At 37.1% G+C, this 23,488-nt stretch overlaps 1 protein-coding gene across 3 annotated transcripts; it reads right to left on the bottom strand.

Moving 5' to 3' along the window:
• Window positions 1–66: 66 nt before the first annotated feature.
• Window positions 67–9,696, bottom strand: LOC125646523 (uncharacterized). 3 transcript variants are annotated; one of them, XM_056139810.1, is made up of 8 exons: window positions 6,790–9,696; window positions 5,256–5,374; window positions 4,783–4,924; window positions 3,795–4,343; window positions 3,402–3,703; window positions 3,078–3,306; window positions 2,672–2,902; window positions 67–1,964 (listed from the first exon to the last, which is right to left on the bottom strand). In XM_056139810.1, exons 2-8 carry the CDS (start codon window positions 5,346–5,348, stop codon window positions 1,648–1,650), a joined length of 1,863 nt encoding a protein of 620 aa, XP_055995785.1. In that variant the 5' UTR covers window positions 5,349–5,374; window positions 6,790–9,696; the 3' UTR covers window positions 67–1,647. The 3 variants fall into 3 exon arrangements, with proteins under 3 accessions (XP_055995785.1, XP_048728822.2, XP_048728825.2); XM_048872865.2 differs by having other exon boundaries at window positions 9,494–9,696; XM_048872868.2 differs by lacking the exon at window positions 6,790–9,696 and having other exon boundaries at window positions 5,131–5,269.
• Between the last annotated feature and the right edge of the window lie 13,792 nt (window positions 9,697–23,488).

Below are 23,488 nucleotides of genomic sequence, written 5' to 3'. Positions count from 1 at the left end.
AACTTCTTTTCTCTAGATTGATGCTTGGGTATCAATAAACGTTCATGTCACAAAAATCAAACAAAATGAATTTATTTATTTTATTAACACAAACAGAAATCGGTTACCTATGCCTTCTTGAGCATCAGGTCAAAAACAGAAACCTTCAACAAACAATGTAGAAAAAATATGTACACAACTGTTACTTACAATATGTATATACTATAGCAAAACAACATTTCAACAATGTCTTAAAATATCCCATTAAATGCCCCAACAAATCAAATTTTTCTCCACATTTTTGTAAATTAGATGCTTTATCATTTAAAAAAAATGGCACAGCAATATGAAAAACAATATATTTCCTTAACAAATAACATGAATATATTGTTTTTATTCAACATGGCAGCTTAGATACTTTGTAAATTACACATTAAACTCTTTGCAATTACAATCATGCACATCTTTCCTAAATTTTGAATGCCATTTATCGTCATTGATTTGGAAATTGAATACTGAATTATGTTGATAAATGCACAAAATATGAAATAATTAGTTAATATACCTAAAACAAAAATGAAGCTGAGATTTCTAAAACCAACAAGACTCAAATTAAAATTTGCATGCAGTGTCTGGTGAGTTTTCTTTTTTTATCACAGAAAATTTTGACTGAATCTGGTATTTTAAGTTTTTAATTCTCACAAGTTTGACTATAATGTAAGATACTTTAGAAACTATTTTGAAATTTTTTTAAAGATCATAAATACAAACTATTAAAATATATTTGAAATCAAAATTCTTAATTCATGAAAAACAAATGATGATGAAGTGAAACAAATTTTCACAATGTGACTCATCATGACAAAATATTCAATCATAAATAGCTGATTCAGCATACTGTAAATCACTAGAATTCATTAAAAAAAAACTCCCGGAAGAAGTTCTCCTTATTCATTCTAATACAATGTAGAATATACACTCTAATTCAAGGACCAGTAGTGGTCATAATGAGAAAAGTAACAATTTTCATTATTATATACAGTTACATTGTATTACGTATATGTACTACAGCAAATAAAAATAAGCAATTTACCCTTTGACTTGTAAACAAAAGTTTGTAGATTATTTACTTGTTCATCAGCTTTGAATATAAAGCTTTAACTTTTGAAAAAATAAAACAATGGTGGGTTTTTTTCCCCAGACATATCACTACACATCTTCTACACTCACCATTGATTATTGTGAGAGAAAAAATCCGTAAATTCTCGCAAGACCTCATTTTGGCAAAATCAGAACTGCAGACTTGCATGTATGAGCATGAAGAAATTTTCACAAATGAAGATATTGCACAAATTAACGTCAACAAATAACACAAAATTAAGGTCTCTTAATTGTAATAATTAAATTTTGATTAACTAACCATAAATAAAAGTCTTGCGATTAAAAGCGGATCTTTTAATACTTGTCTATGATTAAATAAATATATAAAAGTACATGTATTTGAATTTACCTTATTTTACAAGTAAACTTACTCCAAGATTTTGTTTTAAACATGATTAGCAAACTGATTGTAAAAGTCAACTGCACATACATATTGTACACCTATAAATGTAAACTATCACAAATCTCATATTTACATAATTAGTGGTCTCTTTCACACAGCTCTTATCACTCACATGTTGATTTGAAGAAGTCAATTTGAGCCTTATGATTTTCCTCATCTTTCTTGGTTTCTCGTGCATCATGAGATATACACTCGTACACCAATGGATATCGCTTCATTATTGACAAGTGCAGACTTTCCATTCTGCCATTGACTTTCCTATTAATTTCTGTAAGTTCTCTCATGGAGACCAGTCTGTCCATGTAAGCAGAAAAGCGATGTGGCTCCTCCTTATGGAATTTATGGATCAGGTATTTTAGACACTGTACAAGCTTCCACTGAATTGTCTCCACCTTCTCTGGATTTTGTAATGGCTCTCGATCTGAAAAAGAGTTGAAACATAGGTTACTTCCCTTTTATTGTGAGACCACTGAATACACTGTATAAATCTAAAAAGAACAGGCTTGGATTTATCGAAAAAATCTCAAACTAAAATGTGGGTTTTCTTTAATTTGAGCGGTCAAAATTTGAGTAAAACTTCAAGACTGAAGTCCGAGTTTCGACTTATGTTTATTTCGAAAAATCCAGGCCAGGTGACCAACTACATGTATATAACATCAACCACAGAAGAACCACTACATGTATATAACATCAACCACAGAACAACCACTACATGTATATAACATCAACCACAGAACAACCACTACATGTAATTTTCATGGGGTCAAAATGGGGTTTGAGAAATTAGCATGTTAGTGCAGACTTAATGCCTTGAGGAAAAAACTTCTGGGGGGGGGGGGTTGGGGTTCAAAAGGAAAGTTTATGCAAGGCAAGTACTGTATATCAAACACAGGTCTAGGATATATATCTATCTGATATTCATTTACTCACAACTGTATATGGGGAAAGATTTTTGTCAAGATGCACTGCCATTCAATTTTGTTTTTTTGCAACATAAATTGATGAGTAAATTTAAATTCATCCGGTATCAAATTTGCCTATTTCTGATAAGGATGAAATAGCCAAAAATTTCTCTGTATACATGCAAACAAACAACATACATGCAAACAAACAACAGAAAATGTGTACCTCTGAAAGTGAGTATTATAGCCTTCAGGACGGCAACCTCCTCATATGTTAACTTCAGTTTTTGCAAGGAGGCAGCAAACTCAATACATCGGTCTACTGCCTCAGATTCACCAAAGATCATGACGATGTCATCCCTGGTAAGCTGAGCCTTGGTGTCTGGGTAATAAATGACCTTCAGCTCTGTGTTAATGTGTACATGCTCACCCATCAACCAATACTCAAAACGCGCAGCTGCAACAGAAAGTAAATCACCTTGACTACTTGACTAGCCCACTAAAAGACTAATGTCTAAAACTGAGTACGTTAACTGTTAATCTACACATTTAACACAATTCATTATCAATTACTCAAAATTTTAGCTTCTTATAAGAGTCCAGTTATTTTTATTACATTCTGACCACCCCACCTCTTATGAGAGCTAGTTTGTCATCTGTTGGTAGGTCCTCAAATCCTGGTATGATTCTGGAAAATGAGATGTACTTGATGATACCATGTTGCATTTGTTCAATTGCTTTCTTTATCATTTCCATTCTCCCATCAACATCTATACCAGTAGCCAGGTAGAAGCTGTTGAATTCATCTGGTGACAACATTTGCTTCAAGCCGAAGAACTCGTTCTTCATATTGTACTTCTCCTAAATACCAAACGTGAATAGTTCATAATAATTTTCTATTGAAATATCTGTAAACAAAAGAGCATCTCTAGACTTTGAAATGAACCTCGACTTACGGAATATTCATTATGCAGCTTCTTAATGTAATCCTTATCAAAGGAGTTGATGTATTCCGGATAGATTTGATCCTGACTCCATACAAGAGTCCAGATCATCTGCTCCATTTCATCCACACTCATCTCAAACTCTGTCTGACTGGACCTCTGTTTTTTCGCTGTATGAACTTCAACATTCTCTGTTGCTACAAAGAAATCTGGATCGATTGTAGAGAGCCATGGATCTTCATCAGCTCTAACTTCTGTAAGCGTAGAACGTCGTTTTCCAGCTATTCTGGCACTTCTCCGTGTAGATGATGGAACTGTACAAAAGTGCAAGTATTCAAATAAAGTATTCAAGTATTTGCTACTTCATTTCATTTACACAACTTTCCAAATTCAATATTTTTATACCTGGTGAAATGTTTGTCTCTTCTACCACTGGAGACTGGTCTTCAAGTGTAAGAGTCATATCTTCCAAAAAGTCTATGGAAGTCTCTGGTTGATCTAATAAAGTATCTGCAAAATCCTCAAGCTTAATCTGCATTGACTGTGACTCTGATTGCATATATGGGACAGATAAATCTTCAAATAGTGATGTCATGTCAGAGTCTGCAAAACTGTCCAACTGTGGTGACAATGTCATGAAGTCTGCTGGAGATGAAATAAAATCTGCACTGGTGTCTGTTGATTGTGAAGAAATACTTTGAATGGACATGTTGCTAGCCAATTCTGGTGATAAAGCAGAGTTGTCTTCCCCTTGTTGTGAGAGAGAGGCTGCTGTCTCTGAGATGAGATTGTCCAGATCATCAATGTTTGGGATAGGAGAATCATTATTGTGAGGGATTGCTTGTATCACTGGACTTACTGGTCTGCTCACATTTTCTGCTTTCTGCTTTAATTGCTTCACTTCAAGAATGGTTCTAGTTCGAATGGCCACAGTGTATCTTCCATGTCTCATAGCTATCAAACAATACACAGGCATTTAAATTCTTGATATCATGATATCAAAAACAGTCTTCATTTATAGAGAATATTGATTATGTGTTACTTGAATCTCATCTATTTTCTGTCCAAACATGTCTTAACAAAGCCCTTGGACCTTAATTCCTATGTTGAAATACAATTTTTAATATTTACAAGGCCACTTGGACTCAATAGAAATTTAGGTCAAACTCCAAAGTGCCATTAATTAAATCCCAGTATTTTTCCTACATGAAAGGTAAAGCTTTCACCAGTTGACTCAGAGCCGGCCAAGAGTCCCTGTATTTATATACTCCTCTTTAATAGTTTGCATTTCAATTCAAAATTAGAATTTATTTATTTTACAGTCCCTCTGCACACAAAAAATCCAGTTTAAGATGGAATTTAAGGAAACTATATCTGTATACATAACACTTACCATCTCGTGACATTCCAAAATGAAGGCATTTCTGAAGTCGGCAGTATGAGCAATTTCCTCTTTTTCTGTCAATGATTTTACATTTTTTATCTTTTGCACATTGGTACTTATCTTTTTCCATCACTGCTCGCCGGAAAAATGCCTGAAATAACAAAAATGCAGAACACTTCTAAAATACTTACTAGAAATTTGCAGCTCTTTATTTTTATCAAACAGGGCATTCAATAATAGTTGGACAATATTAGTGATATATGCTCTATGTTGTGTGATTTGTTTTCGCATATCATTACATGTAACAACTAATACACTGCGTAACACAAATATGGACTGATTTGACTCCTAACTAACCTGTAGTACCTTTCATCTTTGATATGAAAAATCAAAGCAAAGCCAGAGTTTTTAATATACCCATAAGCCCCTTGAACCAAGCTATAAAGGCTAGTGGACATGTTCATCTCAGAAACAACTCTGACCTTGCATGCTTCACAGGTATTGACTCCATAGTGAATCCCTGAGGCTTCCCCGTCACAGATCCTGCAGGGAGGTAACTCAAGTGGTTTGTACATTTTGTGTAGATGGTATGATGAATTCTCTGAAAGAAAGTCAAAGGATCCCAATAAAATGTGTACTATTATTCACACTTTCTGTAAATGTCAGTGACAACCAACTGGGAAATGTCCTATCATGCATGGTTTCTTGTATACACATAGCATTCTATCAGGTCAAATCAACAGAATTATGCTCGGATTTGCACTGAAATGAGATGCAAATAAAATTCATCTATTTCTACCTAATAGCAGAGTTGGCGAAAGACACTGGACTACCAGAAATTTATAAAACTTAGAACCTCATTAGACAAATTGTCCACTAAATACAATGGTGGAGACAAAAAATAAAAATAAAAGATCATATCTGCATTATTAACTTTTATGCATACAAAACTGAGAAAAATAACTTGCTATGTTTACTTTATTCATAAGTGTATTAAATTATCATAGACAATAAAAAAAACTTGCTTTCATAAAAATCGTGAGTCTGCTCCATAATTTCAATCAGGCATCGTAAGCTCGGTCACTCCTTATTTGTACTTTTACTCTTGCATAACATTCTTGATTCTTTCGATTATGTGGTCGAACAAATGGTTCAGACCACAAAAAAAATATGGAAGTGGAAAAGGATGTAAATCAAAATAGCAAAACTTATAAGAAAGTTTAATCCTAGCTGTGTGGTTAAAAAATTGAGAAAGTCTTAAGTTTTAAAATAATGTAATGGTTTGTACACTTTGCAATGACTCTGTTAACACCAGAGATTAAGAGTGATGTTTGTTTTATACAAGATGAGGGGTGATATAATGGTGATCACATTGTTTCACACGTGGTTCTCCCAACCATGTTAATGGGTTCATGAATACATAACTAAGTACTTACGTACCTACGGTTACTTATCTGGCTTGGAAATGTGTAAATTTTATATGCCAGAACTGATATGAAGTCTTCTACTTAAGTACAATGTATAAATCCAAACTTTAATCAGCTAATCATTAATCATATTTTGACTGCATCTATTTTTGACAATAGTGTAGCTAGCATTCACAATCAAGTAAATTAATCCATTTTAGTCATATTCTGAGCACTCCATTCATATTCAGCACTCATCTGTAAACTTTCAGTCACGACACAATTTTTGATAAGAATGAAATAAAGCTTTAAATATCCTGGCATAGCATAGCACCATTAAGATGTGTAGATAATTTCTTTTGAAAAAATTCCGTCCAAAAAAAAGGGTTTCAAAAGGACAAGTTGTCTCATATTTTGAGAACTTAAGTAGTTAGTACTGAATAACTCATAAACAAGAGCTCAGTTATGGTGCTGAGTGAATGACAATTTTTCACATTTCAATTGAGATAAGGACTTATTAAGATTACTTCTGAGTAATTTAAATAAAACAATATAAAAATGTAAAAATTTAATACATACAATTCTATTCAACACAGATTTTATGAAATACCTAAGTTTTAAAAGAGTCAGATCCTTATATCTTTGGCTAGGGTTAGACGTCCTCTAAAGCATGACAAGAATTATCATTCTGCACGTCAACCACCAACTTCAAAGCAAAGCCTGATCTTGTTACGGTCTAAATGCTGCCCTCAATGAACACATTTCCATGACAGGTATAATGAATACTGTTTCAGTATATACTCTCTCTTGGAAAAATGTAAATATAGCTAAACAAACAAATCTCACAAATAAGAATGATATACACCATTTATCAAATAATGTAAAAAAAAAAAAACAGATCCATGTAAAAATCAGGAGGTGCAATTAATGTCTACATTGACCTTTAACAAAGTTATGTCCCTTTATTCTTCCAGAAAATCTGCAATCATGTGGATTTTTTTTTTTCAATATTATCATTATGTGAAACAAGCTAATTCAAGGAATTTATGTCCCCCACTTATGGACAAAGTAAGTGGGTGGAATACCTTTAAAAAATGCAGATGTAGTGAGAGCAATTTCACATGAACCCCCCACCCCCATACAAATTCACAAAAAGTAGACACATCTTTTCATTAAAACCAGTTATCTAATATGTTTATAAATGCATTTAAGAAAGAATTACGATTCACAAATTTTACTGTTGTTTAATGTCAATTATCATGATTTTAAATGAAAGATTTTTAAAAATTAAAATAATTCTCACGCTGATTTAACTAACAATTACTTTTAAAAAGACAACAACGTCCAGTTTGTTGGTTTTTGTGAACTGTTTCACCACTTTCATAACGAATTTCTGCTTTATAGGTTTTCATTAACTTATTCATCAATTTCATTACAATGACGATTGGCACGCTGTAAACTTTTAACTTTTTGTTTAACTTTGGAAAAAAAATCGGAGAGGGCTACATTATTGCAGCTAGTTTAAACCTAATTATTGTTCTTTTGAAAATACAAACCCTTGTTGATCTTTCAAGTAAACGCTTTGACACCATACCAATTGTAAGGAAGAGAGTGGGGGGGGGGGCTAGTTTTACAGAATAAAAACTATATAATATTTATATGAATTGTGACCTTGACCTTCCACCTTTTGATCTCTAAACTTTCTTATATATCATAGAGAATCATTACCTTGAATGTGACAGTGTCATTGCAAAAGGTCAAGGAGAAAACTCAAGTTTAATCATCTGAAAACCATTCTATATAATGTATTTCTTAGGGGTATTTTTCAAGTCATGGGGAGTTGTTGATAAAATGTCATGGCAAAAGCATAAGGACTTTCAAAGATATAATGTCACAGACAGAATGACTGACAGACCCAAATTAATGTCCCCTGCTTTTCACTAAAGCATGTTTTCATGTATTTTTAAAAACATAAAATTTAACTAAAGCCAATTCAAAGTATATGGTAGTTTTGTTTTTTTAAAATGACTAACTTGTGAGGACCGTGTTCCCTACCTTGCTTCAACTGGTTCATGTTCTTTGAATAAAAATATTTTTCAGTTTTGATATTAAACATAAAAAGTATAACTCATTTATGTTGACAGCCAGAATTTTTACCATCTGAATGCAAGCTAGGATAAGAACAATATTTTAACCTGAACTCTGTGTTACGTAAACAAAGACTCCAGTCTTTTTTACAAACAAACCAGTGAAATGTTAATTTTGTAATTTAAAAGCATCTTAATAATTTTCCGCATTCACAATTTTATCTTTTAAATGACACATTTTACCTAATGTATATTAACCTTATTATTTTGTCAAACCTTTTAAACACATTACCCGAGACAATAGATTTTGATCATTAAAAGCGAAAACAAAAATTTGGGGGGAAATCATTATTAAATCGGTCCCTTTAACAACTGTATTTTACCTTATGGACCAATAGGGAAGGGGTTTCTAGCTCTAACTTAATTATAACACACACCTTGTTTTAGTTTAAAAGATATGTACCCTAGTTTAGTCCTAAACTCTTGATAATAATGTAGGTCAAACAGGGTCACAAGGGGATATACTTTTCCGCTACAAACTTTCAAGGCCTATATAAGTACAAGGGGATATTGATAACAGAGTGATGTCACAGGATAAATGCACTGAAAATCTAAGTAGTAACGGTGGCATTTCTAACTAGACAAATAAAACACCATCAAACCATTAAAAGCGTCCTTTATACATGTTATAAGGAAGATGATTTCAGTATTCTGATTCATTTCCTTTAAAATGTTGAGTTTAACATACATAATATCTATATGTGTTTTTCTTACACTTCAACACCAAATTGAATATAAAAATACTCAATATCGATAGTAAAATCACATGCACATATGATTGGTGAATAAACATATTTCATATAAAGTATTAGACTTAAATTGTAAATTACCAATCAAAATCACAAATGTAATTCAAATTGCAACATAATATAAAATTATTATTAATATATAAATAATTAGATATCCACCCTGTAGACTCACTGCACAAAGTTAATCATACATTATAATTATCAGGTAGGATCGGAGTGACAGACTGATTCTACAACATCTATAACTTTATATCTTATGTAAGTATAGATCTACATATACATAAACTGATAGTGTATACAAGTACATATTTGTGCACAGTGAATGGAAAATTGCAAGAAAAAGACTGTGACAACTCTAATTATCAATATCAAATTAAGGATATTCACGTTAACCGGCATTCCAAAATAAAAAGGTTACCTGCTAAAGCCTTTTCTTGGCGATTTTCTGCTGAATACTAGACCTATCACGCTATTCAGCTATTTTTTTCCCCGACATGCGCGGTGAGAACCGGCCTGCATTCACGTGTACTAATACATTGAGGTACTGAAAGGGGTTATCGTACTGCTTTTGAAATTTCACGTGGCGTGTTACCGATAAAATTTCTGATATATATAATTATGTTTTCGTAAATTTGAAATTAAAAGTATAAATAATTTGGCTACGAGAAATTATCAAACTTACACTGTATCAATTTAAAAGTCGGTCAATGGAATAAATGAGTATTTCATAATACACTTGACGTCACTGACCCAGTTATAATTTGCAAACTCATTGCCCAGGATATAAACAAATCATGAATATTCATGAACGTAAAGCCAAGCTTTCGTACACTTTATACAGTTTACAGGTGCACCTAAAGTGTTCAGATATACTTTAAATTAGTCTCTGATAATCTATTATTTAAACATAATCTAATAAGCACATTTTGATGAGTTATAACTTTTCGCGGCGGTACCTATACGTATATCATATTATAATTATAATATGTATATATCTATTGCTGAATATTAATAAGAACATGCGTGTGTTCGCTAAATTATGGGTGGGTTTTTTTCTTTCTCTCTCTCTAAATTATGCTTGTTGCCTTTTTTTTTCAATGCGTGTACTGAGTGATAGGTCACAAACCAGAACAAAATTCCAGACAAGTACCTTGACCTTGCTTAAGATCGATATATTTTTGTGGTGTTATGAGGCCGCCATGGGAAAATATAACCTCCACGTGGTTAATATGTAATGTCTAATTTTAGACTGGCTTACGTAACATTTCATTCATGAATTTGAACACATATATTTGCTTAATTACAATCTGTGACTCAGTCCAGGCACGTACATGAAATGTATATAGTAGCATCGTTTATCAAAGGGGGGGGGGCTTAATAATGATTGATTGATTGATTTTTTTTATATGACTGCTTCATGTATAATTTAAAGATATAAGAAAGAAATATTACCCTTTGAACATCTACAATTCAGACGATGATATATCAAAGGAAAACCATTGTAAAGTACTATGCAACCCTGTCAATTAATGTAGATCATGCTAAATTTTTACATGAATGTTTTGAATTGCGCACCAAAAGGAGAGTGCTATAACTACATTTAATTTATGTAATATGCAATACTAAATTGCATACATAGTCTAATATCACAGGTACATATCAAATATATACTTGTATTTACATACCATATGTAAATGAACTGTTAGTAATTAGTTTATTGTCATTATATATCTCATATTGTGTAACATGATTGTATGCCAATTAACATGCTTGGTGAATCAATAAATAATTTAATTTAATTGATTGATTTTATATGGTTTAACGTCCCTCTCGAGAATATTTCACTCATATGGAGACGTCAAAATTGCCGGTGAAGGGCTGCAAAATTTAGGCCTATGCTCGGTGCTTACGGTCTTTGAGCAGGGAGGGATCTTAAAATATCGCGCCACATCTGGTGTGACACGGGACCTCGGTTTTTGCGGTCTCATCTGAAGGACCGCCCCATTTAGTCGCCTCTTACGACAAGCAAGGGGTACTGAGGACCTATTCTAACCCGGGTCCCCACGGGATACATGATATTTAATTAATTAATACATATGTATGTTGGGTAGTTCTGCCCAAACCTCTAAATCAATAAAGTCGCGGGAGGGGGGATATATGATCTCGATCATGATTCAATTCATTACAATCGATTATGAAAAGGTGCCCCTGTTTTAAAATATTATGATTGCCACGTGACTGCTTATCAATTGATTGACTGAATTTATCTTGTTTAACGTCTCACTCGAGAATTTTTTACTTTTAAAATGGAGACGTCACCAAGACCGGTGTTCAGGCCTATGCTCGGCGCTTACATCCATTGAGCAGTGGGGATTGTTTAGCGTGCCATACCTATACTATGACAAGGGACATCCGTTTTTAAGGTCATCTCCGAGAGCCCATGGCATTCACACCTGATGCCGAGCGTTTGGCGATGGAACTGTCACTACCTGACCTAGGTCTGTCGCGGACGGGATTTGAACCCGGCCTTCCGCATTTGGGGCGAACGCTCTAACCACTAGACCACAGCGGCGGTGACTGCTTATCGATCCAAAATGGCTTAAATCGATCCAAAATGTACAATTTAATATTTACGTGTATAACTATACATGCAACATGCATTACGCTTTAAAAAAAGAAGGGGGGTAATAAAAATCATCTGGTGATTCTCCCCCTCCCCGTATAACCCTCATATCTTCTAAAATTGATTAGTCGATCTCCCATGAGCAAAACACTTTAAAATTTTAAAAATATGTTTCTTCGATCTGACAATTTCATATTTTATCTGAAAAGGAAACATCTGCGCTGTAAGACATTTCTTAGTAAAATAAATAAATAAATATTAAAAGAAATAGGAAATTAAAATACAGAAGGAGTGTTTTCTGTGCGATCATAAACTCTCTGGGAATGGTAATAAAACAAAAGAGAGGACATGGGACACAGCGCTCATGGTCCTGCTGTTCTTCAGAAGAGGTTTCTTAAAAAAAAAAATCCTTACCCTCATCAATCCCACGACAAATTCTGACCTTACATTATGACCCTAACCTATCTCCATATGACTTAATTGAACCTGATAATCCACTAAACATGGTTCAACATACCGATATAACTAACATGGCCTTGTTGTCCCGGAGAATATTTTTACAATGATTTGAAAATCACCCCTATATTCAATTAATTCATATATTATTTAAAATTCGATACCTGATTTTAGCCCAACCTAACCTCAAGGGTCATGACAAAAAACTAAATATCAGAATATAATTTAGTGGGGGTTCATTTTCTATACGTATTAATTTTGATCCCATATCTAAGCTACGGAAGCTTGTTGAGGCCAATATTTAGAAAGAATTGTTTTTATTGCGTTTAGACGCAAAAATAATATTAAGTACTAAGCCAACTCTTGTCAAATTTCAACCTGCACTACATCGGTATGCTTACATATTTAAATTTATCCAATCTGTGGTTGTTGATCAGAAAATTTTCAAAGATTATATATACGATCCCATATAAAACTTTATATCCCTATTGAGTTCCTATCATAACCCCCACTCCCGCCCGGGTCACGATTTCAAGAAAATTGAAATTGCAGCACCTGAGGATGCTTGCTGTTAATCTTGAGAAGATTTCTATACAAAATTTCCTCATATATTGCCATATAAAAATTTCATCCCCTATTACGGTCCTTCCTGGCGGGGGGGCATGAACTGAAATCTACACTACCTGAAACGCTTGTGGATTTATAATGATGTGACTAATCATGACCGTGCTGATCTTACAACTTACAAGACAGATTTTCCCCTATGAATTCCCATATAAAAATTTGTGTTGTGTCCTCACCTTACCCCAAGGGGAACATTATTTGGGGGGGGGAGGCTTGAATCTACACTACCTGAGGATGCTTGTATATCAATAATGATCAATCATGGCCCTGCTCTTGAGAAGATTTTTACAGATTTTTTCTATCCTCGCGTAAACCTTTTACTCCATGTTGTAGCCCGACCCTACCCTGAAGGTCATTGTCCGAACGAACTTGAGAATCCGCACTACATCTGTTGATGTTGATGATATGACTTTCTAATAAGATTTTAAAGTTCCTCCCTGTATATTCCCATAAAAACTGTTCCTCAAATGCTGCCAAACCCTACCCCCCTGGAGCCATGATTTGAATAATTTTGAATCTCCGCTCATTAGAGCGACATGAACACGACTTGAATTGAAATTTTTTAAATCTTATTTTCTCATTTTAGCTCACCTGAGTTGAAAGCTCATGTGAGCTTTTCTGATCACTCGAAGTCCGTCGTCCGTCTGTCTGTAAACTTTTCCCATTTTCGACTTCTTCTTCAGAACCACTAAATCAATTTCAAAGAAACTTGACACAATGTTTCCATGGGTGAAGGGGATTCGAGTTTGTTCAATTGAAGGACCATGCCCCTTTAAAGGGGAGATAATCACCCAAAAAATGCAAAAATGGGATGGGGTCTTTTAAAAATCTACTTCTCAAGAAGCACTGGGCCAGAAAAGCTTGAATTTACATAAAAACTTTCTGACATAGTGGAGATTCAAGTTTGTTAACATCATACCCCCGGGGGTAGAGTGGGGCCACGGTAGGGGATCGAAGTTTTACATGCGAATATATAGGGAAAATATTTCTAATGAAGAACTACCAGACCATAGGAGTGGAATTTTAAGTAGGAGCTTCCTTCCTGATACATGTGTCGAGTAGATTAAAATTTGTTCAGAGCATGGCCCCCGAGGGTAGAGTGGAGCCACATTAGGAGATCAAAGTTTCACAAGCTGATATATATTAGAAAATCTTCTTCTCCAGAACCACTGAGCCAATTTCAATCAAACTTAATACAAATCATCCTTAGGTGAAAGGAATTCAAGTTTGTTGAAATGAAGAGCCATGCCTTTTCAAAGGGGAGATAATTACAAAAACGGTGGGGGTCATTTAAAAATCTTCTCAAGGAGCACTAGGCCAGAAAACCTGAAATTTACAAAGTGGAGATTCGAGTTTGTAAAAATCATGACCCTTGGGGTTAGGGTGGAGCCATAATAGGGGATCAATTTTTTTTTTTTACATGCAAATGGAACCAAACTTGGTACAAAGCATCCTTAGATGAAACTTGTTAATATGAAAGGCCATACCCGTCTACAAGGGCATATGATGATTAATGAATTTGCAGTCAAATTTTTAGTCGTTACATTTGAAACGATTTTTTTATGAACTAAGCTGCTTGTATAATGATAGTTTTGCTCAAGCTTGTTTATTGCTAGGAACTGCTGCTGCTCAGGTCTTGTTAATGTTTAATTAAGGTATTTCTAATGGTCAGCAAAAAATGAATATCAGTTGTCAAGGTGCATGGGAGATACATCACTCATAAATTATTAACAAGGCTCGAGCCGTGTGTTTGTTTACATATAGATTGCTTAATAGAAAATAGCATGTTCATAACAAAATCAGATGTAACATACATTAGAAACCGATTAATTGTGTTCAGCAATAACTTGTAAACGGAAAAAATCTGCTTTGATTGAAACTTTTACAAGTATATCTAACCTATGTAAACAAAAACATGCCAAGAAATCCCGTCCGGTCTGAATTCGTTGGCTTCAATAGGGCCATATTACATGCTGATTAATAGTAGCCGTCGCTTATCTCTTAATTGCGGTCACTGATTTATAACGGTTTTTCTATACCGGAGATTTTGCTAAGAATTTCTTGGCATGACATGACGCGAGCCTTAGTGAGCTCTGTATCTGATCTCTCATGTAACTCAACAACTGACTTACAAATTTCTACTGACCATTAGAAATAACTTAGTTAAGCAAATGGAAAAATAAAATAATTTGATTTTTTTTAAAGCTCAAATCGCGCCCATGCCCCTTTAAAGATTTGGCTTTTCTGGTCAAGTGGTTCGTCAGAAGATTTTTAAGAGATGCTACCATATTTTATTTATTTCTTAAATATCTCCCATTTGAAAAGGGTGTGACCCTTCATTTGAACAGTGATTCCTTTAACCCGATTTTTTTTCTTTCTTTTTTCTTTTGGCAAGTTTGGTTGAAATCTAAAATGTGTCAATTTTACGGAGGACGAACAGGTGATCAGAAAAGCTCACTCTTAATTCTTCTAGCTCAGGTGAGCTTATATATCTAATTAATGCAAGGTGAAGATAACGAACAGTGATCAATCTCATAACTCCTACAAGCAATACAAAATAGATAATTGGGCAAACACGGACCCCTGGACACACCAGAGGTGGGATCAGGTGCCTTGGAGGAGCAAGCATCCCCTGTTGACCACAGCCGCCGTGAGCCCTGTATCCTGATCAGGCAAACGGAGTTATCCGCAGTCAAAATCAGTGTGCCAAGAACGGCTTAATAATCGGTATGAAATGCATTATAAAAACATATAAATAAAAATGGATAGTGTTAAACTATCCATTTAGTCGGGCGAAAATTGAAAGAATATTTGATTTAAAGGTCAGTATTTTTTCGATGGTGGAAACCAGACTAATTGTGAGCATAATATACGTCGTCGTTGTCAGCCTCCTTCCGCCTCGAGAGATGATGGCTGCACCAGGTTGATTCAGGTCTGGTCGATGCATCTCCTCGTGTGACTGTGAAGGCCGATGCGGGAGTGACAGTCTTTACCGCAAAGGCTACAGGTGTTGGTCGCCGCCGCCTGGTCTGTGGAGCTGGACTTGCGGGTGGTTCTCTTCCTCAGGCAGGCGGTGCGGTTCTGCTCATTTTGTTTGGTGTCGTTCTGCACAGTGGCTCTCCAGGAGTCCCGAGGGATCCTGTGAGGCTTTCCCACAACAGGTTGTCGATTCCAGCATTCTTCATGTCCCTTTTTCAGGTGTCTTTGAAGCGCAGTCTGGAGCGGCCTTGGATTCTGTCCTGTCATCTGACCCCCAAGTACGCGTCTTAGACAGCGTTTCGCTGGAGTAGAGGAGTATGGACAATATACCGGTTCTGTATACCTGCATCTTAGTGTTCACCGTGAGGTAGTTGTTGGCCTATACCCTCTAGTGTAGCTTGGACATCAATGCGGCGGCTTTGGCGATCCTGGAGTTGATCTCTGGCTCAAGAGAGGGTTGCGCTGATAGTGGAATCTATCGTAAGTACTGAAATCTATCGACTGCGTTGAGCTCCTGACATCCTATATGGATGCTCGGGGGAGTCAGTTCTCTGTCCCATCAGTTCAGTCTTTTATGCTGATCGTGAGGCCTAATTCATCGCTCGCGATAGCGAAGCGGTCAATCAGCCTCTGGAGTGCTTCTTCAGTGTGCGTTGCCAAGGCAGCATAGTCGGCAAAGAGAGCCTCCCTGATGGTGACATGTCTGATTTTGGTATTGGCTCGTAGCCTGGCCAGGTTGTACAGTCTGTTGTTGGACCGCGTGTGCAGGTAGACTCCATCCTCGTACTCCTTGAAGGCAAGGGCCAGGAGCATCGAGAAAAAGATCCCAAAAAGGGTTGGGGCGAGTACACATCCCTGCTTGACTCTGCTGTTGATGGGGAACGGGTCTGATGTTGAGGCGTTGTAGCTCACTGTGCTGAGCATGTCGGTGTGGAAGGACACAATGATGGAGTGCAGCTTCGGGGGACAGCCGATCTTCTTCAGGAGTAAGAACAGGCCATTTCTGCTGACGAGCTCAAACGCCTCCCTAAAATATATGAAGGCAAGGAAAAGCGGCTCATTTCTCTTTTGGCACCTCTCCTGCAGCTGTCTCATAGAGAAAATCATGTCAATGGTGGATTTCCCTGCCCTGAATCCACACTGAGATTCGTGATAAACTCGCGCCGCCAGGATCTGCAATCAGGCCATAATGACTCTTGCAAAGACTTTGCAGACAATGCTCAACAGGGAAATGCCCCGGTAGTTGATGCAGTCGCTACGGTCGCCTTTTGGTTTTGTAGAGAGTCACTATATTGGCGCCACGCATGTCTCACGCTACGGAACCCCTTTTCCAGGCAGAGCAGTTCGTGCAAGTCCTCCAGCAGTTATTTCCCTCCCCTGATCACCTTTGGGGGTATGCCATACTCACCAGGGACTTCACCAGTGGCGAGACAGACGATGGTCTTTCCAACTTCCTCTATTGTTGACTCCTCGTCCAGTTCATCTAGAACAGGCAGTTGACTGATGGCATCGAGCGTTGTGTCGATCACGACGTTCTGCATGGAGTAGAGCTCAAGGTTGTGCTCTACTCACCGCTCCATCTGTTTCTTCTTGTCGATGATGTTTTCATCTGATTTGGTCGTCAGCGGGACACTCTTGATGGGGACCGTGGATTGTTTGATGCCTGTATGCATGCCGCCTTTGTTTCCCTGGTCTGCGTCTGCCTGTATCCTCTGGCTGAGCTTGAGGCAGTGGTCATTAGCGCAACGTCGAGCTGTCTGCTGGTATTTGTTACGGGCGGCTCTGAGTGCATTTGTTATGGCCTGGCACGGGTTAATCTCATATGCTAGGTGAGCAGCAAGCTTGAACTCTACTGCAGGCTCCACCTCTTCCCAGTTCTCCTCAAACAAGTCCTCGTTCTAATGCTCCTTCTTTCAAAGGGTCCCTAACCCGGACTGGAGAGGACTGCAGTGATGTCGTATCCTCGTTTTTTTTCCCAGTGACGTTCTTAAAGTTTTACGTAATCTCTGGGAAAAGAAACTACACGAGGCTCTGCTAGTGTTGATTCGTGGGAAGCTCGTGGTGTGGTGTATTTTGCGCGGGATGAAGTGGATCTTTGAGCAGACGAGGGTGTGGTCCGTATCACAGTGAGCACTGCGCATGCTTCTGGTGTTCTTCACATTGTTCAGGTTCAACCTCCTGGTCAAAATCATGTAGACCTGATGCCAATGCTTGGATCTTGGATGGCGCCATGACACTTTGTGTCTACCTTTGTGCTGGAAGAAGGTGTTCGTCATAGCCAGGTTGTAATAGGAGCACAGCTCAAGAAGTCTCTGACCATTATTCATCTTCCCAATCATATGATGTCCGATGACTGAATGCCAGGCTTCAAAGTCTGCACCAATTCTTGCGGTGAAGTCTCAAATGATGAAGAGTGCTTCTTTGTTGGGTATGGTACGGACGATAGAGTCAAGGATATCATAGAACTGGTCCTTCTCTTCTACAGTGGAGCTCAAAGTTGGGGCGTAGGTGAACACAAAATTGACAACACACGCACCTGTAGCCATCCTCAGGGTCAGCTCTCTGTCCCCCTGTTGGGGAGGGGGGGGCTCTATATTGGACAGCAGGGAGGTCTTCACTGCAAAGCTCACACTGTGAATCCTGGGTTCATCTGCCTTCTTCCCCTGCCAGAAGAACGGGTACTTTCGTTTTCGTTCACACAGGGATTCGTCATCTGCCAGTCTGGTTTCTTGTAGCACAGCTATGTCGATGCAGAAACGGTGGTACTCTGTCAATGACGACGGTCTACCGTACGTCATCCATGACCTGTATGTATACTCGTGGTATCAATGGCTGGTGTGATGTGTCTAGCGTGTTGGCAAAGTGTCTATGTGCTTGTCACCTCTTGCTTTCAGACTCCAACGCTGGTTAGCACCGCTGCTTGCAGCAACACGAATGGGCAAGCCGAACGCGCAAGTCTTGCCCTGCCAGAACATACCCTTTCATCAGCAAGCCCTATGTAGTGCCTCTCCGTGGCGACTCACGTCAACTGGCTACACTACATATCCAGTCTAGACTACAAGGAACTCGTCGGAGGTTTGGCCCCTAGACGTGCGGCATGTATGACCCACTGGCGTGTGGATACGTCCTGGTGCCCACAATCCAGACCCCCCAGCTATGGGTCAAATACATGTAGCTCCACTGCCTTGTGGATGACTCGGGAGAGTCCAAGGCTAGGGGAGTTAACCCCAACAGAAAATCAGGAGTGGGGCCCCTTAGGTGATTGATTAAGCACTGTGACACCTTCTGGGAACTCCTGCAGCGGCGCTGACACCGACTGTATCCGCTCGCCTATCTGTCAGAAACGACGAGAGGGGATCCTGGCGACTGGGCACTCCAGGATCTCCATATCATCTGCCGAGGCCTGCACCTTTAGAGGTCACCCCAGCTGTGCTGTCCCAGCGTAGGCACAACACGGGGAGCAGCAGTTACCAATGATAAGTCCAGGCTCGCTTGGCGTAGAGGCGGGCGTTAGGGGTTGCTCCCGACAGTGGGAGGATTTTTCAGATTCCATTGGGTACTATATAGTAGTCACCGCCAGCCTTACCCGGGCAGTCCACGGGCAGTTAGGTACACCCCACCATAAATTGCTTGCTTCATTGGGTGCATGGAGCTTAGACAAAAATCGACAGGCAGGCTGTAAACTCAGTACCAGGCAATCAACAAAGACATAACAAGAAGACTCGCTGGTGACCTATTGTATAATATACAGGTACTATATATAATGGTGATTTCTGAAATTTTTTAGCAAATTATTAAACAATGCATTGGTCTTTAAAATGTAAACAGAAAACGGCGATTTTTATGAAGGGTTGACGTTTATGATGAATGTGCGCAAGTGCGCGGGGACGATATTATAAACATCACAGGGGAAGATAATTTGTTTACAATGTGTATAGTCGTATTAAAGATAGTTTTATGTCACATGTAAACATGAAATTTAACTCCCCCTTAACACATCCATTGCTGGAAGTGGTTCTCCCTATCCCGTCTAAATGGGGTTTTTAGTCGTTGAACGTCTTTAGCCTACAAGTGGTCCACGCGTTCGCGTCGCCATAATTGTATACTATCCAATTTCAGCTTGCGATATCACGTATCATTATAAACTACCTGTAGATGCTTGCATAACGGATTTTAAAATTCTTGATACTAATCTGAAAATCTATCGACTTTTTTTTTTTTTAATCGTATAAGGCGCGTAGCCCCCGATAGCTCCTGGGTTTTACCCATGAAATCGCCTATTTTTTTGTGTATAGAAACAGGGTTTCTTGTCTATTTCCAAACCCAACAGAATTCACAAAATTATTATAGGGGGCCTATACATGTATGTAAATGTATTAGACCGATTAGGATATTTTTTGTTATCAGTAAAATTGACCATACATACCAGTCGAAAACAACGAAAAAGATTCGTAAAAGAATGTAAAGCCAGTCCTAGTACACACGGTGAGCTGGCTTTATAAAACGCTTTAGAAAATAATTTGTGAATATGGGCATATGCACACGCACCCACACATCGATTTCTTCTACAGCTGGCAGACAATTTCCTAATAAGATTCAACTTATCTTTTTAAAAGAGCAAAGATTTTTGGTCAATATTTGATATACAATGAAGAACGACACCGAACAGATCTATACATGTGAATAAAGAATATGTACAAACACTAATGGTGAGAGATTTACAGAACCCCCAGAGCCGATCAACTAATCCACACAACGCTGTATGTCAATATAGAAAATTAAATGGTGTTCAACACGTTGGAACTTTTCCGTTGAACCTACAATGCTCTCAGGAATGACCGAGTCACGCCATGATACCATGGTTTAGTGTGTATACTCCGCAAATCAATGAAAAACACCCCCTACCCTGAAGATAGATCAACAAAAAAGGCACGTACACAGCGAAGTAATTAGCGTACGTGTTTCCTGTAAATTAGTAACAAATTACATTGAATTTTCTATGTAGTTTTGGTGTTATTTACCTATCACAAAGTAAATATTTTCTGAAAGGATAGACTGTGAACTTTCAAAGTTATTGCTGGCAACAAAAACTGATCCTGAAAAATATAAAATATTATTTTAAGCTTCTTCTACTATAGATTTGAAATAAATGGTGATAATAGATCAGAGCAATCTTATTAAATATGGAGAATGTTTTGGGGACACTTTTAATAGTACAAGATACGCTAGAGATGGCACAGTTGCCATGGATATAGTGGTCAGTTTGTTTGGTGTTTGTGTTCTCATACTTCTGTTGATTTACTGTGAACTTGAGTCAACTACTATTCAGTAATAATATCACAAAAATAAGTTCAGTTTGATTTTTGTCGAAAGGTCAGGGTCAAAAACCATTTATTACGATGGGGCAAATTGACAGTCATGGTAAAATGCCAATACATTACAGAAGTCTTAATGAGAACAGATGGATCAAATTGTGTAAAGTTCTCAATAAAGCTGAACACTTCCTCTGTTATTGTAAACTAGTGATAGCAATAATCGACCTATATTCCAGAAGTGAACATTATTTTTATTAACTGTAATACAAACAACTGTATCAACTTTTGATTTTATTCCTTAAATTCAAAACATATAACATTAAGCATAAATTTTAAGTAAGAAGAAGTCTTCTTTCTAATTTCTTGATTTATTTTCCCTATTGGAGATGCGTATCTGTTATATATAAGGGGTTATTGTTTTCGTACTTGTTGGGTTGTACCTGCACGACTGTGGCACTTGGGAAAATACACACACACACACACCCCTTCCATGAAAGTTACAGTTCTGCAGCTAGCAATCACTGGTTTTTTCAGTAATCAATATATTTGTTCGCAAGAGTGCGAAAACCTGTCTTAACATATCACAAGCTTGATAAAAATTTGCTTGATATAACAAAATATCAATCTAATTAAAATCAGATCTTCTCTAAGCGTTACACTTGAGTGTAACGGTTAGAGAAGATCTGATTTTAATAATATTTATACAATGTGTATATACATGTATTCCACTGTACCCCCCCCCCATTAATTTAAAAACTACAGTGCAAAAGGGCACTTAAAAATTAGAAAGTTGGCTTGTTAGTATAGAGAATCTTTTACCCGATCTTCGAAATTCTAATTCGGGGTGTGGACCGTGGTTTTTTTTCCGGGGTGGATGGGTTTGAAATCTTCAACCAAGGCTGACTAACAACACCCCCTCCCAGCTTCATTCTCTTAAATCGCTAGGGAGAGGGGGCAGTCTTCTACTATGGCAGACTGACTCACTATACTTTTTCATTCTTATCTTTCAAGCTTACATTCTTCCCATCATTTATTACTACATGTGTACTATTAAAAATAGTAAAAAAAATCGTTGTCAAAAAGTGTGTGTGGTGGTGGTGTGGTGGTGGTGGGGGGGGGGGGGGGGTGCCTACGTGCCTCGCAAACTTATTCCAAAATAAAATCTAGAACATTCTTATCCCCGCCATCTATCAGAGATAACAGGTACTTAATGCTATAAGCCCTTGGGATCTGAAAATTCCACGTGTATGGAGTAAGCAGTAGATTTCAACGTTAAAAGATTTTATTAAGAAAATGTAAATACGATCATTAAATGACAATGTGTAAACATCTAGAGTGTCCAAAAAAAACCCACCCCAACAACAACCCGTTAATTCATTTTGTCGGCACATCGTTCCCTATCATTGATCTATTAGCATAATATATGTCTTTCTATCTATGTCAAATGAGTTGGGAATACAAGAAAAGAGGTGGACATTTTTGTTTGTTAATACCAGGACTTTCTAAAGAAAGTTCGGGTATATTGTTATTTTACCCTGGTCCGTCCGTCTGTCACACTTTCTTCCATCTCAGACTCCTCTTTTATCTCAAACAGTAACCCTGCAATTAATCTTTTGGAATATAATAGGCAGTGTCCTGTAAATGTGCAATAGAATTTTGGAACTTTCAATTTGTGGTGGGGGTGGATATTTAAAAAAAACCCGGCCTTTTTAAAAGAATTTTTTAAATATATATATATATATATATATATATATATATATATATATATATATATATATATATATACATGTATATATATTAAAAGAAATAGAATAAACAGTACACAAAGTTATATATATATATATACAAAAACCTGCTTCAAGAATTTCTCTTGCATTTTACACAGTATAGCCAAATAACCTTTGGGAAGATGATCGGTGGTGTCCTATAGAGATACAGTAACCTGGTTTCGGAATGTTCATTTTCATCTTGGGGGCCAAATAGGAGTTGAAAAACGACTTTTTTCTACAAAAATCTGGTTCCCATAACTCCTCTTACTACGTATTTTTGGAAGATGATTGATGGTGTCCTAAAGATGTGCAATAAGGTTTCAGAATTGTTATTTTCACCCTGCGGCCCAAAAGGGGTTTTAAAAACGATGTTTTTTCAACAATAGGAGTACCGCAAACGGTACAAACACCTGTTGGAACTTCATTGCAATATCTGTATCCATGATGAGAAAAAGTCCAGAAACCTATTTGACGTTTAGCCTTGAAGTAGGTCACGGTGCATTGAACTAATTATGTGTGTGTGTTCTTTATTTTTTTAGACTGAGAGAGAGAGGGAGAGAGAGAGAGAGAGAGAGAGAGAGAGAGGTTGTAACAAAATTTCAGGGCAATACCTCGTTCTGTATTCATTACACAAAAAAAATGTTTGA

The sequence above is a fragment of the Ostrea edulis genome, chromosome 6, assembly GCF_947568905.1.
Source record: "Ostrea edulis chromosome 6, xbOstEdul1.1, whole genome shotgun sequence".
NCBI classification, from domain to species: domain Eukaryota; kingdom Metazoa; phylum Mollusca; class Bivalvia; order Ostreida; family Ostreidae; genus Ostrea; species Ostrea edulis.
The sequence above is the reverse complement of the archived record's forward strand: the minus strand, read 5'-3'. Positions and strand labels throughout refer to the sequence as shown.

Coding starts and splice junctions, on each gene's coding strand:
- LOC125646523 (XM_056139810.1), bottom strand. CDS start 5,348: ATGTACAAACCACTTGAGTTACCTCCCTGCAGGATCTGTGACGGGGAA. Junction 3,307..3,401: donor AGCTGCATAATGAATATTCC/GTAAGTCGAGGT, acceptor TTTGGTATTTAG/GAGAAGTACAATATGAAGAA. Junction 1,965..2,671: donor TATAATACTCACTTTCAGAG/GTACACATTTTC, acceptor ACTCTTTTTCAG/ATCGAGAGCCATTACAAAAT.